Source organism: Anastrepha ludens, chromosome 5 (assembly GCF_028408465.1).
Source record: "Anastrepha ludens isolate Willacy chromosome 5, idAnaLude1.1, whole genome shotgun sequence".
In the NCBI taxonomy this organism is placed as follows: Eukaryota; Metazoa; Arthropoda; class Insecta; order Diptera; family Tephritidae; genus Anastrepha; species Anastrepha ludens.
This window is the reverse complement of record NC_071501.1, coordinates 117,932,951-117,949,698: the sequence shown is the minus strand read 5'-3', so window position 1 is coordinate 117,949,698 and position 16,748 is coordinate 117,932,951. Positions and strand designations below refer to the sequence as shown.

Sequence of the window (16,748 nt, the reverse complement as noted above, 5' to 3'; positions counted from 1 at the left end):
TTGTTAGCTAGAAATAGTTTTACCATATTTTTTATTGACAAAATTTTAAATACTATCTTTAAAATATATTTTAACGTTGGACTATGATTACGGGCCAATTATTTTTGTAACAAGTAAATAAACCGCGGTTTCATAACTGCTGAAAAACCCCTATAAAATATATTTCGAATGCACAATTCTGTCAGCAAAAAAAAACAAAAAAACAAAAAGCTAAATCAAATAAAAATAAAGACGACTCCTATGTTTATAAAAATACATTTATTGTCTTTACAAATGCGGTACTTCTTAGGCAATACATGATAACACTTTCTTATTTCTTAAAATAATTACATCTGAGAAATGAATATTAAGGCCATTTATAGTATAGTTTTTACATGAGATTCTCATTATTCACATAATGACAGAGAGCATTGAGTATTAAAAAGTTTGAAGCTCTCAGCAGTTATATTAAATATCTTTATTCACTGATCAGATTGCACATTTCATTGTTCTTCTGATTTAAAGCCAAAGTGCGTCCAACAAGTTTATTTGTAGATTTCGAGCGAATATGTTTGTAGTATGAGTTTGGTGACAAATAAACGGATTTAATGTTTGATTCGCTGCAATACATTAATTATTGATTATTAAAGAACACTCAAGACAAGGTAACCGTTTAAAAAACTCACCTTAGCAACATATCCGGGCGTTGCAGCTTCATGCACAATTTTACGCCCGAATAAAAATCAATATCGGCCTGCAGACTTATGCGGGGCTCACTGGTCACAGTGAATTTGTTTTCCACTCTTGCATAGGTAAAACCCGCAATCATGCTTCCCACAACTGCGGTGCCAGTGCTGAAATATGAATTTAACAGAAAGAATAAATAAGTAAATAAATTACTCAAAACTTATATTTTTCTACTTACTTCTGATTGATTTCCGTATTGGCATTACGATTCCACAAACTTAGCTCTACTTTGCCATTCAAATCGATTGAGCGTGTGCCCACCACACGCATATAAACTGTCGCACCCGACGAAAGAATGACGTAGTGCTCATGATCCTCCGCCAAAACAGTTGCCTGATAAGCCGGAGTTGGATCAGAGGCAGTTCCACTCCAAACGTGACCCATCAACTCACCTTGGCCGGTGAAGAAAACGAGTGGTCGTAAAAGTACTCCCAGTACAGAGATTTCCATGCCAGCGGTAGCGGGGCTTTCATCTTCAGTCTCATCTTCTGCTACGTCTTCATCATCAGCAACAAAGGATGCGAGACCGCTGGTATAGATGCCAATCTGGGAGAGAAAAAGTAAATATGAAGTGAATTTGTTAAATGTTTTGTCAGACGCAAAGTGTCTGAAAAAAATTAATTATATGGATTTTGATGGAATATTTTTTTTTATTTTATAAAGGTTAACATAACAATAAAATTATTATACAAACTAAAATTAGTTCAGCGCTAACATCGGAAGCTTTCGGCTGGATTTGATGGAATAAAATTTAGACGTTCCTACGACAGTCAATTCTACGTCGTCACAATGACACAGATTTACAAACGGCTAAGACTGTCAGCCGAGAATTATGTATATGAAAATGAAGTATGTATATGGATTTTGATGGAATACAATTTTAACATTCCTTCGCTTGTGTGCTTATTTTATTTATCCACTTACCTTAAAGCTACTAAACTCTTCCTTTCCTGCACCCAGCAGCAGTTCAACGGTGCCACGTTTTAAAATACCCTGATAGATTTCTTGGACACTTAGCAGCGATTCGTTGAATGCCGGCGCCTTTGAGAGCTCTCTGGTCAGCACAGTCGTGAGTCCCTTTTGTGCTATGACATGATAATTATTTACTTCTGGCAGTTCCCTCAAGCAAGCATTTAACAACGCCTTAAAGCGTGGGCACTTATCGGCAATCATACGAAGCTTTTGAATAACGAAAGTCTTTATTTCAAAATGCCGATCATTCGAGTTCAGGTAGGTGAGTAACTCACTCAACTGTTCCTTGGTTGGTTTGAGCGCTAGCAAGATATCCAAAGCAATAACACGTGCCGAGGTGTCGTACTTGCGATTATTTTGATAGAAAATGTCAGCTAAGCTATGACGTTGCGCCTCATTGAAACTCGTAATGGGAAAACTTTTCAAAGCTTGTAAAGCCGCAACCGACTCAGCTACCTCACCTTTCAAAGCTTTGTTGAAGAGCGTTGGCAAAGTGCTAACATCTTGTAGATTTTGCAAGGCGCGTATATTAACTATTTTACAATCGATCTCCTCACACTTTTCATTGAGGTTTTCCAATATAAATTTGCGTACTCTTTGTAACAGCGCATCGTTGGGATCGAAACCTGATTGGCGCGTTAGCGCAGCTACTGTCTGAATCACGGTATCGCGTAGTTTTTCGCTTGCAATTTTCGCATTTTCATCTTTTGATTGCAAGCGCTCGAACAGAGCTTCGATAATAGCGCGTTCAGGGTGTGTAGCAACAGAAAGTGATTGCAGATATTGCTCCAGAATATCAGTATCGTCTTCACTCTCGAATTTGTATAATTCGGTTACAGCATTGTGGGCGTCAATCGTTTGCACAGCCGCAAGTAAATCTATCAATGGTGTAACAGAGTCTTTACGCTCTTTTAAAATCTCAACAAATTCTTGTTGGTTGGTTATGCGCGCCAATGGCAAGAGTTCAGCAGTAGCAAGTGCCAAAGACTGATTGCCAATGTGCTCACTGGTGAATTCCGAGCCAAAGTGCGCAATTTGCTCCTTAAGCTGTGAGTGAATAAAGAAAAAATAAATATTATATATCATTTATTGGCTTCAGCCTAACACCGACAAACTTACTGTCTTGCTGTCTTTTATTTCGCTCAGCGCGCCATCCACGTCCGCCTCGATGTCGAAGACGCGATACCATTCGAGCAAACTTTTTACCGCTTCATCGAGCGTGCCAAATTCTAGTTGCTCTACCAAGTCTGAACTCTCCACGAGGTGTGCTAAGGTAAATTGCGAACTTACTTCGCTACCCACATCTGGTTTTGAAGTCAAAGCTATGCGATGCTTTTCCGATGATATGGCTTGCATCAGTTTACCATCGGCACTCAGTTCGTATTCCACAATTTCTTGAGATACTCGCGAAATACCTTAAAAAAATCACTGTAAGAAATGTTCGGTCATACAAAAATTGAACGCGTTACTATTCTTACCCAATGCCTGTTCCGCTCTATAATTTACTTTTAAGTCCCAATGTGAACAATCGGTTTTGATTTTCTCAATACGCGTCGATGACTTTACCGCATAAAAGGCATTGCACTTGCCCGAAACACCCACCTCTGTTACAGGACCATTTTGATATTCTAATTGCAAAAGCGATGCGAAGGCGCGTTCCAAATTCAAAATCGACTGATCGCGTGATGTATGTGCTATCACTTTGTTCGGCTTGCCGGCGATGAGACTTACATAGAAGGGACGATCGGGTATTTTTGTTATTTCGGAAGTGACGCTTGATTTGCGTGCCTTCGCAGGTGCGCTGACTTTCGAATAGGTGATGAAAACTTGTAATAACTGTTCTTTTTCCGTATGCCAAACAGAGTTTACTTTTAATTGTGCACGAAAAATGTAGCTGGCTTCCTCGGCGCTGGAACGCTTCAGGTCGTGCATGGTCACGACATTGGTGAGCTCGAAGAAGTTCTGGCTTTTTGGTGAAATGAGGAATGCAGTGCTTGAGAAAACAGCGGGTACTGGAAAATTAGATGAAAATTATTTATTTAATCATCAAAATTAGTTCCAGAAGTTCTTCAACGGAACAAAGCTAAAGTACAAATTTTTCTATTTTTATTCGCATTCAAAAATTTATAGTTGAGATGCCATCAAATATGATAAGTGCTTGATGGACACGTCATTATGGCGCATGTACATACATACATCTAAGTAAATACATACTATACATATATTCTATGGCACTGAGGGCGAGGAGGCATTTTCATATCTTCTATTCTGCGCTACTGTCTGTGTCTTGTTTGCACGCATATTCATAATCAGTGAAAGCAACAACAATAAAGAAGAAAACAAGCAACTTTCTCGAGTAGAATTTGACCCCACAACAGCGATTATAGGCAAAGGTTATCAAGTAAGTGAAGAAAACTCTTGATTCCAGCGCACAGCGAAGTGTGTAAGTGCACCGAATAAGAGCTGTGCAGCAAACTATGGGAAATGCTGCTAAATTAATTGACTGTATTGCAACTTTTTAATGTAAGAATTCATTTTTTCTACAACTAACAAACTGGCTACAACACATTTAGCAATATTTACATATCTTCCTCTTTTTACACTAATAACTAATTCAAATTTTCGTATTTTATCAGTGCATAATTCACTAATTTTATATGCGGGTTTATAAGCCGGCGAATGCGAAGAGGTCATTGTTGCTTTTTGTAACTTCCCCAATTTATTTTTATAGCTTTTCGACATTTTTTGTGTATTCTGCTCTTAGTTCTGTGTTTGGAATTATTAATTAAGAACATTGTAACGACGCCCGTCCCCTTACCCCACGCTTCAGTTTCTACCATTGACTACTCACCCAGTATGCAGCAGAGCAGCGTAAAGAATACCGGCACTCGACCACTTAACAATTGTTTACAATTCATCTTTGCTGCAGTTGTCACTAAATTTCCTTTGGTCCGAAATTAACTTAGTTTGCCAACAAAACAAAATTTAATGCTTCCCCATACGCTTCACAGCGAAAATTCTAACACATCTGTCCACTAAAGTCGTTCTTAGAGCTTTGCGGGTGATGGAACACAAATCAGTGTCGCTTGCCAAAGCAGTGCCAGCAGCGACGTCGGTACCAGCAGAGTCAGCGCAAGCAATAGAAAAATGGTGCTGCCGGATGGTTGTTGGCTGATGGCAGAAGGTGGAAATACATAAATTACGGAGCTGATTTTAAATTATAAATTTACTACAAAATGTTAGAGTCTTATCAAAGCGCATTTATTAAAGATGGTGGCACTACATCAACAACAATGTTTTTTGCGTTTGCTTGTCACGGCAAGGTATTGCGGAAATAGAAAGCAAAAAATTCAAGGGCTTTGTTTTATTCTGTGCTAACAGCTACATGGACACAACTAAAGAAAAAAAAAAACAAATCAGCTGATTTACCAACACCTCCTTTAATAGATTCGCCTTGGGTCTGATGTTTTATATTCATTTGCATATGCATTTATTTAAATTTTAGTTTTTGTGTTCACTAAGGGTAAGGTAAGCGGTAAATTATAGGGATATATTAGTAAAATTTTCACTGTTACAAGTGAAAGTGGCAACTCCTTAGAAGGCATATGATTTTCAAACAATGACTTGTAGATGCCGCCATGGACTGTTTATGATGTACTATTTCCTGATAGGTGGCGCTGAGTAGTTGAAAAATTACTGTCATGTGCGAGAAACCATTTGACAGTTACGCTATTTTATTAAATTTCAACGCTAGCGGAAGTTGCTTATGTGCGATTCCTAAATACCTGGCCAACTATTATTATTATTATTATTATTTATTAAAATATAATTAAAATTATAGATTAATCCAAGATAAAAAACTCTAGCTACCAGGGCTATCGGCTTAGTCAAGTGATAGTAAATGTAAGTAAATAAAGATTATAAGACTAAATAAGTTGAAATATGTTTATAGCTTAAAGAAAATTTGATATTTTTATTATATTTGCTTCAGAAGAGATGGAGAGAATGTTGATTGGATCTGCGTTATCCAGTGTTGTGGTGCGTAAGGCGGAGATAGATGGACAATGTAGGAGAATGTGGCGTACGGTTAAGCGGTTCGCGTTGCAAAAGTTACACATTGGCGGTGGACTCTTTGTTAAATGGTATTGGTGTGTTAAAAGAGTATGTCCTAGCAGTAAACGTACAAAGCATCGGTTCATCCAAGTAGTAGTCGAAGTTGGCAGTATGGTAGCGGAACCGTGTGGATTTACTCCTTTGTATTCATGCTGGTAGATATACCAATTGGCACCCAGCTGAGACTTTAAAGCTCTGGAGTATATGGTTTTAATTGATGTTGTACTAAATGGGTTATAAAAGTGCAAACACGATTTTAAGGCAAGATTTGTGGCATAGTCAGCATGATGATTGCCGAGTATGCCCGAATGTCCAGGTATCCACATTAGTTTTGTGTTTGACGCTTTCTTAATTAACAATTGTTGCATGTGATATATTGGGCCTACATCCATTCGAATGTTTTTTGCAGCATTGAACATTGATTGGCTATCAGTGCATATTAAAACGTTTTTTCTAATCTTTACAAGATTTAATGCTGAAATTATGCCCTGTAATTCAGCTTCAAAGATATTGGCGTCCTGCGGTAGTAGTCCGTGAGAAAGGGTTTGCCCAGCTTCATTTGTAACCGCAAATGCGATGCCATTGACTTGCTTGGTGCCATCAGTGAAAAGGAGATTCCAACCACTTCGTTTCAGAGGGTGCACTATGCTCCAGAAAATTTGCTGATATGTTGTGTTGTTCGTGCACTGTTTACGTAAATAGCATAAGTCTTCGATAAAGCTTTCAGAGTTTAGAGCCCAGGGTGGTAGCTTGGTTTGAGGTATTCTCATTGGAGATATCTCCACCTCGCATAATGTTGATTTATGTGAAAGTGGTCTTCTTCTTTTATTCAGTAAACGAATTTCATGGTGAAGAATATGAGTGGAATCGGAGAATAATTTGAATATTATGCGACTTCTGAGATATTTCGTGCGATCTTCAAGTGATTGAAAACCACCTTCCTTTAGCATATTTATAGTAGGTGTTGTCCTAAAAGCACGTAAACTTCTCTTGATTTTATTAATGCTGGCTAATTAAGAAGCAAGAAATGTTTTTCACTGAGAAAATGAAGTGTTTGTAAAAATTTTACTGCACATGGATTGTTTTTGTTGTTGTAGCAGCATAAACATTTCCCATACATGGAGACGGGGGATGCTGCTGGAGTGACAGTCCTTGGCCGGATATAAATCCGGGCCGTTCCGGAACGATTTCACATGGACTATTTGTAATTGCTTTACTGGCGAGAATCTAATTTTTCTTTGAGTGAGTTGGTCAACTTATTGACTGTTCTGGGGCTTAATTAAGGTATTTAAAACCTGCGCCGCTACCAACTATTTCCGCTTCAGTTTATAACAAAAATTACTTGGCAGCTCTTCTTGGAAGCATCACCACTGTCCTATCTTCTTCAAGATGAAGTATGTGAGTGAAAAAATGCATCTGCGATATTTATTTTATTTATATATTTAATGAACTATTTTATAAAATGCATATATTTTGAGGTTTCCTTAGCCACATAATATCTGAGTTATACTGGTAATGCAGACCTGCCGGCCATTGAAAGACAACCACAAAGTACTATGAATGTCTGGCGAATGCTGGGGAAGTCGCAGTATTTGTCCGGATATAAATCAGTGGGAATTTGCGATTGTCACTTTTCAAATGAAAAACTTGGTAACATTTCTCAATTGTAATAAAATATATACTTTGAACGTAAGCAAACTATTAAGGAAAACGATTTCCAAATTCAAAAAAGAAAAAAAATCCAATTAATAAAAACCAACAGGCATTTTTTGTTGTTCTGATTGATTTCTGCGTAACCAGCGTCTTCACGTACGCAATAAATAGAGAGATTTCGTAGGCTCTCCAATGTTAAGTCAATGAATGTTAGAGTCACTTACACAATGGCTTTCCTCCACCCAGGATGACGAAAAATGTAGAGAAGCCAACGAGGGTTTTTTTTGGCATTTCGCTTACATCGTATTCACATTTTAGTATTTTTATTCAAGTGCTCCACTATTCAAGTGAATGAAAATAGAAAATTGTTCGGTTAAACGTCAAAGGACACAAGGAAAGCCGCAGAAAAAGTCATGATGTAAATACTCGAAGATTTTCGAAGACTTCCTTAAAAGCGAATGCGCGAAAAGCCCGGGGTGAAAAGTTATCGTGTAAATTGGCGCTTACTGTTATATACAGTTAGAATTTTCAAAAAATCGATTTTTTTATAGGTATTTTTTTTCTTAATGTACATATGTATATTTCAGAATAAAAAAAAAATAAATAATTGGCGCGTACACTTCTGTTAGGTGTTTGGCCGAGCTCCTCCTATTTGTGGTGTGCGTCTTGATGTTGTTCCACAAATGGAGGGGCCTACAGCTTCAAGCCGACTCCGAACGGCAGATATTTTTATGAGGAGCTTTTTCTTGGCAGAAATACACTCGAAGGTTTGCCATTGCCTGCCGAGGGGCGACCGCTATTAGAAAAATGTTTTTATTAATTTTGCTTTTACCGAGATTCGAACCAACTACCTCTCTGTGAATTCCGAATGGTAATCACGCACCAACCCATTCGGCTACGGCGGCCGCCAGAATACCCACAGACAATTTAATATCGTTCCGGTGAATATTTTCGAAGCTACACGCAAATTTCAAAAGGCGTTTCAGAGTGCTTGAAAGTACACGGCAAACTTTAAACGCATTTTTCTCAAGATGGTGTTTTCAAAGTTGGTGACCAACATTACTCGAAAACGACTAATCCGATTAGTCTCAAACTTTAACACGAGCTTCTTAAATATATTTACTAGTAATTAATCGAGGATGTTTCTAACCGATAATAATTTTTTTATAAGCAATTTAAGGCCGAAATTTTTCATCAATTTTTTTTTTGAGAAACCGCCATTTTGTTAAAAAATTTATTTTGCTTATTCCTTCGATTAATTACTAGATATAACATTACTTTGACGCAATCTGTTTGATTTTTTTTATTTCAGAGGATCCAGTTCAGAGATATAGTGGTCACCGTAAAACGTCTTTTTTGAGAGGAGCTCACGGAGATCAGCTGTAGCTCCATTCCAAATAAATATTTTTCATAATACTAAGTCTTTAAATACAGTTAAAAGATAACATAATATAATATGTGTACAAATTTTTAGATCAATAAATTTAAAAGTTTTCTCAGAAAAAACTCTGAAAAATTCGCTTTTTTCAGCCTTCTAACTGTATATAACCCCTTAATAATACAAAATTTGATATTTTCCGCAAATTTTTTTATTCATGACTTTTTTCCCGTAGGATGAATAGTTTTCGAGATAAAAATTAAAAAATGGTATTTCCTTCAAATTTATAATTTTCTCTAGTGAGTATCTGGCAAAATAAAAAAGACCGGTCAAAAATCTTAGCACAGCTACTTAGTTTCCCAACTACCACATAACTAGAAAGTCTAAGAAAAAGTTATAATGCCCCATTTGCCTTCCTTATAGAACAGCCCTGCCGTAATGAACTCACCACCGTTCTGCGCTCAAAGCTGTATCATATTTTAAAGTAAAGTCGTCACTTCTTCTGGAGTTCATGGAAGAATTAAACTCCATGGAGGCTCCCACTCACATTCAACTCACCTGGATCCCGAGCCACAAAGGCATTAATCGAAATGATGGACCTCATACATTAGCTAGAGAGGCCACAACAACTACATATACCCATGAGATTCGAACTCTAGTTGACGGTAGGACAACAAGGCTAAAAAATATACATAAGCATATTCTAGCTTAATACTATGGTACTAAGCCCCGGAAAGTTCTTGCTGTTAAAAAAACCTTATGAACCTGCCAAAGTGAACTGAGTATGCATACAGGGATCCGCACAGGCCATCGCATACCGCGTGTTCATCTGCACAGACTCAGAATATAATCGAGCGACTCATGCTACTTTTGTGTTTTATCTCCAGAGACATGAATGCACCTGCTTTTGGAATGCGATGCCACCTCGAGCTGAAAAGAGAGACGACCTCTTCGTTTAGTATACTCAAAGGCAAAGTCCATAGGCTCACTCTCTCTAAGAGTTCATAAGGACCTTTATAAAGTATTCGCTAGAGAAGAGGATACTACAGGTCTTATGGTCGAAGTGCATGCCTCATGATAATACTTAGTCTTACCATAAATTCTGTGACAAATTTTACAATGCCTACGGCGAGAACAAATTCGCAGCAAAAAGTTCCATTATTTTTGCTTTTGTTCGCATGCATTGTTCGCTCATAAATTATACTCAGTTTCTAAGCTAAGGAAAATCGCATTGCACTGATTGCATTACAAAAGTGTGGTAAAGTGCAGGTGAGATTTACGAATTACTGAAAAAACTTCTCGTATTTCGAGAATGCTTGTTTACCGCACGATCAATTGTTTTTCCCAAACGTCTGAAATGACAGACAGAAAAAGAAGTGGTCGTCCACTCGTGGTTCGAACCAGTGCAGCCATAAAAGTCGTTCGAGAAAGAATTTGCAGAAATCCACTTAGGAAACAGAAAATCCTGTCCAGGGAAATGAATGTTTTGACCTGATCCATGTTAAGACTAATTAGAGATGATCTCCACATAAATGCCATCCGTCGCTCAACTGGTTATCTTTCGACAAGGCGCTTAGAAAATATTCTTTTCACAAATGAGAAAATTTTCGCTGTTGAAGTTTTTAATAAGCGAAACGACAAAATCTATGCTAAAACTTCTAAAGACGCAAAAATGTTGTTCCAAGGGCCAAATGTTGTTTAGCGTGGCTATCGTCCAGTCTCTGTAATGGTTTGGTTGGGAGTGCCTGTAAAGGCGTTACATCTCTTAATTTCTGCGAAAAAGGGATTAAGACCGTGGCAAAAGTATACCAGAAGGGTGTCTTAGAAGACGTGGTGAAGCAGTTGAGCAGTACTCTCTTCAATGGAGAGCGTTGGATCTTCTTTCAAGATTCTGCTCCAGCCCATATGGCAAAAACCACCCAGAAGTGGCTAAAAAACAGCATTCCCGGGTTCATAGTCGTAGAAGATTGGCCCTCTAGAAGTCCAGATCTGAATTCATTGGACTACAGTTTGTGGTTAGAATTGGAGAACACATGGGTGGAGCCCCAATCCCAATATCCATGGAAACCATGCGTGTTGCAATAGTTGAATGGCCCAATCGTTTGAAGGCTTGTGTAAAAGCAAATGCTGACCATTTCGAATGAAAATAAATTTTTTTTTGTTGTAAATTTTTACATGATTAAATAAAACTAACTTCATTAAAAAAGAGTATTATAATTTTATATCCATAACGGACTTAACTTGTAACAGAACTTATGGCAGCACTAAGTACATATATACATATCCAAATGTAAAGGGTTTTTCAATTGGCGCGGGTCGATTTTGGCGCCCTGTGGCAGCCATTTTGTTTTGGTGACATCTGTCAAATCTTTTGTTTATTATTCACTTGCTTATGCCAAATCATCATGGCGAGTTACACGATTGAACAGCACGTTCAAATGATAAAACTTTATTATCAAAATAAGTGTTCATTAACGCAAACGTTGCGCGCATTGCGCCCATTTTTCGGTAGACGTGGTGGCCCTTCCAATTTCTTATGGCCCATATTGAACCATATGGACCTAGACGACATGTAGTTCCAGCAGGACGGCGCTACGTGCCACACAGCAAACGCCATTTTATTCCATTTCAACATCTACCCGCCCTTATGTATGCTATGATCAAAATGTACCGGGAAGGTGAAGTTGACTGTTCTCTTCGATTGCCAAGGCGTAGTGCATCATGAGTTCCTTCCATCGGGCCAGACAGTCAATAAATAATATTATTTATCCGTTTTGAAGCGTTTGAGAGATGCTGTACGTCGCAAACGGCCGCAAATGTGGGCAAACCATTCTTGGATTTTGCATGATGCTAACGCGCCATCGCACCGAGTCCAAATTGTGCTGGATTATTTGACCAAACACCAAGTAAATACCATCGTGCAAGTACCATATTCACCTGACATGCCCCCGTGACCATACATTCCCGGTACTTTCTGATCATAGGGTACATATATTTTTGTTGGCCGAATCTTCTCTATAAATGGGTCTGTCAATTGGCGGGCTAAATCTGGTGAAGTGATTCCTTTAGACTACTTCTTAACTCTATAAGAGTCAAGTTAGGGTCTTATCCTAATACTCGTACACCTGCTGCGACTGACAACTTGGAAGCGAACAAAAAACGCCTTCAAAGTATCGATTTACCCCAAATTATTTATAAACGCTACATTACATAAAATTTGCTATCCAAATGAGATGACTTTTCTTTGAACAAAAAAAAAAAAAATGCACAACTGCGCATTAGAAGGCCATTACGCACTGCGACCAGAGCTGATCTATTGTGAAAGGCCTATTCTTGTAACCATAGAGTTTTGGGCTTTTTAAAAATTTTAGCACAATTTTGGGTTTGTTGTTCCAAAGATTGCATGGAGCTAATATACTACGATACCACCAAGGTGATGAAGTCTCTGTCTGCTCAACGCAGGACATTCACAAAGCACATGTTCTGAGCTTTCTATGTCCATTTCGCAAAAGCGGCAGACATTAGTCTCAGATAGACCAATATTATTTACATGATACCTCAGGCTGCAGTGACCTGTGGGATATCTTGTTAAAAGACGCAGATCTACTCTGCTTAGTGGGAGAAGCTTGTCAGATATTCCTTTGTTGGGACTTAGGAATAGTTTGGCTTGACGCTGACCGGCACAGTTTAGCCAGTGTGCAGCAAATTTTCTTTCTTCCCATTTCCTAAGGAATTCATTAATGTAGCCTTTTGTGAGTCCACAGAAAGGCTCAGGACGAGTAAGTTGCATATTTGCTCCTTGTCTTTCATGTCCCGGAATCCAGCCTAGTGTTGCTATGTAGAGGTTTCCTAACGTGTTGAGAAGGTTTAGGCAATCATTTACCAATTTAGAGGTGATAGTTGTTGATAGAAGGGCTTTTAGAGCCGCTTGGCTATCTTAAAGTATGTAGATTTGAGTACCTCTCATTTTCCTGCTAAGGCATTCTCTCACACATATTTCAATGGCATGTATTTCTGCCTGGAATATTGTTGGGTAGAGTCGCATCCGAATCGATTTTTTGAATTTAGGCCCATTGATTCCTGCCCCTGTTCTACCATTTTCCAATTTGGACCCATCAGTAAACCATAGCTGGGAGCCAAGTTTGAAAGTGATAGAATTAGTTCTCCAGTCTGTGCGTTCATTAATTATAACTTGGAAGTTGCTGAAGAGTATTGGTTTGGGTGATAGTATCATCCCTATGAAGAATGGGACTATGTAGGAAGTCTTCGCAGATCTTTAAATGTCCTTTCATATCCACACTTTTAAGTTCAGATCTACCTTTTAATCTTAAGGCACTCGAGCGAGCTTCCCTTTCAATCAAGATTGGAATCGGTGGTATGTTCAGGAGGATACCCAATGCATCCGTGGGACATGTTTTCATAGCTCCTGTAATACCAACACATATCAGGCGATGCAGTTTGTTTAATTCGTTTACTGCTTTTCTTTGCTTGACCTTGGGCCACCATGCTAAGGATGCATAAGTGACTATGGGTTTCACAACTGTGGTGAATGTCCAGAAGGTCATTCTAGGGTTTAGTCCCTATGTCTTACCAAAAAGCCTTGTGCAGGCAAAGAATGCCCTTGTGGCTTTTGAAGTAACTCTCTCAATATGGCAATTCCACGTAAGCTTTTTGTCAAGACTGACGCCAAGATAGTCCGCTTCTGTCGAGAGTTCAAGTGTTGTTCCATTAAGGGACGGACATTTGAGATTTATGTTCCTTCTCCTAGTAAACGGTACAAGTGTTGTTTTGGATGGGTTAATGGAGAGCCCTTTTTCCGTGCACCATTTGTTTATTATTGTAAGGGCTTGCTGCATGCGATCCGAAATGGTTTCCTCATGCCAGCCTAATACATAAACTACTAGGTCATCAGCGTAGCCCTGAGTGGGAAAACCTAGGTTCTTCAGTTTGTGGAGAAGTTCATCTATGATTAGAGTCCACAAAAGAGGAGAGAGTACGCCTCCTTGAGGGCAACCTCTTGTGGCTTTGATAGATTTGATTGTTCCTCCTAGTTCGGTGCTGATCGTCCTAGATTTCAGCATGAATATTATCCATCTAGTGATGGGTTCACGTACCTCCTTTAGATGTAGGGCATTATAGATTGCCTCATAGGAGGTGTTATCAAAAGCTCCTGATATGTCAATAAATGCACATAGAGCTATCTGTCTGGACTCAATAGCCTTCTCAATAACTGTTACCAGGCTGTGTATTGCAGTCTCAGTGGATTTTCCCTGTTGATAGGCAAATTGAAGCCAATGCAGTGAGAAGTTAGCTAGATTGTTTTCCCTAATATACTAACTATATTTTCCATTGTTTTAAGGAAAAATGAGCTGAGACTAATTGGTCTGTATGATTTAGGCAATTGTTCGGGTTTTTTCCCTACCTTTGGAATAAATACAACCTTAACCTCAGCCCATTTTGTAGGTAAATATCCTAGCAGTAAGCTTACTTATCTTATACAATATCAGTTACAATATTTTTCGATTTTCTGGATGAGATATTAAATTTATTTTTGTTTAATATAAATGTGTGTATATTTGTGTCTATATGTCTAAATAATTTTCATCAAGGTACACATAAACATACACCCATACAGTCAATAGGCAGCCACATCTATAAAGCAGCAAATTTCAAATTAAATGACCATTTCATAAAAAGTTTTTAATTGACCACAAAATTTCGCATTTAGACAGAAATGCATCCAATATAGCCCAACATATCAAATAACTACAAATTTCAGCTTATTTCTCACATTTGTTGAATTCCCAAATAGCCGGTGACATAAACCTGTATTTCATTGGAAAATTTACACTTAATCTCTTTAATGGCCAACACGTAAAAATAACAAACATCCCAAGAAGCAGAAACATTAATGGAAAAATGAGAACAAGTAGAAACCATATGAAGACCGCAAAACTGAATCATCAAAAAATAAATAAATTTGAGCTCGAGTCACTGAAGTTAATGGACTATGAATGTGGGCTTGTACATACACACATATGTATGTACAAATGTGTGTACATCAAATACTGATAAGTGCACGAGTATTTGAGTTAGAGTCATAACCGAAAAATAAAATGAACATACAAATAAAATCAAAAAAGAAATAACTAAAATTAAAAAAAAATATATTTATGAACAAATAATAGATAAAATATACATCACGTACTCGTACATATGGAAGCGTGATATTAAGATGAATAGAAAGAAAGTTTTGGATAGAATAGGAATGAGGATCAAAATATGATACAAAAGTGACTCATTGAATACTCTGCGAATACTAAAAACCTGAAAAACAGCCTCTACTTGTGATTAAATAAGAATTGAATTGTGTTAATTAGCGACATGAGCAACAACAGCGCTAAATGACCGGTAAGGACAACGCATATCTGAAGACAACATTTGGTTAAGCTTTCCAGAGCAGGAAACTTAAGTTATACTATAATTTTTGTTTTTGTAAAGAGTGGTTAAATTTTAAGGGCTGATGTTAAATGTGAACCGCACCTAAACGTCAAGCTTTTTTCTGCATTTCATTTAACACTTTTCAATTTCAGACTAACTCAATTGGAACCATGGAAGGATACACAATCGAACAACGCGTTAAAGTTATTCAGGCTTATTATGAAAACGGGCGTTCAAATCAAAATGCATATCGCGCACTTCGTGATTTTTTCGTTTAAGTGTGCGTACAATCGGAAAAATTGGGCAAAAGTTGAGCAAAGCGGGTCTGTAGGAGATGTGAAAACACCAGTGCATGCTCGTACAGCTCGTACTGCAGAAAATATTGCTGCTGTTCGCGATAGTGTGGTTGAAGAGCCGTCCACCTCAACTCGTCGTCGTGCTCAACAATTGCACCTCTTACGTTCGTCGTTGATGAACATTATGCATAAAGACTTGCGTTTACACGCTTACGATGTGCAATTGACTCCAGAACTAATAGCTCTTGACCATTTCAAGCGTCGTCAATGGTTAGAATGGTGCTAGGAAATGGCAACAGTGAATGACCAATTTTCGAAGAAAATCATCTTCAGTGATGAGGCACATTTTCACCTCAGTGGATTCGTCAATAAGCAGAATTGCCGCATTTGGGCGAATGATAATCCAAGAGTGATTGCAGAAAAATCAATGCGCCCACAAAAAGTGACTGTTTGGTGCGGTTTATGGGCCGGCGGCCTCATTGGGCCGTATTTTTTCCAAAATGAGGCCGGTCAGGCAGTTACTGTGAATAGTGTTCACTTTCGTAAGATGATAACGAACTTTTTATGGCCCGAATTGGAAGATATGGATGTGGACGATATGTGGTTTCAACAGGAAGGTGCCACTTGTCACACAGCTAACGAAACAATGGCTCTTTTGCGCGAAAAATTTGATGGCTAAATAATCTCACGTCGCGGCGATGTCAATTGGCCGCCAAGATCATGTGATTTGACACCGTTGGACTTCTTTCTTTGGTGTTATTTGAAAGAAAAGATGGATGGAGGTGTTCCGCCGAGGCCATTTGGCCGATATTTTGTTCCATACTTAATTGAGTCATACCAATATTATCATAATAAAGAGAAATGACAATAATTTCCTATACAATTTTATTTTATTCAAAATCAACACCGGCCCTTGAAACTTAACCACCCTTTAATTATTTTAATTTTTTTTTAATTTCATTGTTTTTATTTCTTAAACATTTGTACAATAATAAATTATTTAACAAATAACTGCTTAGCAGCGCTAGCAACAAAGGCCTTCGGCTGTCTCTAAATTAATAGTAGGTTTTAAATAGATTAGTAATTAATATTATATTCGTCTTAACAGATCAGTCTCTTTCAGAAACTTGTACAGCTTACTAATGTTTCCAGTGGTTGTTTCTCTCAGA

At 38.0% G+C, this 16,748-nt stretch overlaps 1 protein-coding gene across 1 annotated transcript; it reads right to left on the bottom strand.

Annotated features, from left to right (window-relative positions):
* Positions 1 to 239: 239 nt before the first annotated feature.
* LOC128863579 (microsomal triacylglycerol transfer protein) lies at positions 240 to 4,818 on the bottom strand. Its single transcript, XM_054102809.1, has 7 exons — positions 4,550 to 4,818; positions 3,177 to 3,710; positions 2,818 to 3,113; positions 1,651 to 2,745; positions 905 to 1,272; positions 666 to 833; positions 240 to 599 (listed from the first exon to the last, which is right to left on the bottom strand). Exons 1-7 carry the CDS (start codon positions 4,614 to 4,616, stop codon positions 458 to 460), a joined length of 2,670 nt encoding a protein of 889 aa, XP_053958784.1. The 5' UTR covers positions 4,617 to 4,818; the 3' UTR covers positions 240 to 457.
* Positions 4,819 to 16,748: the final 11,930 nt, after the last annotated feature.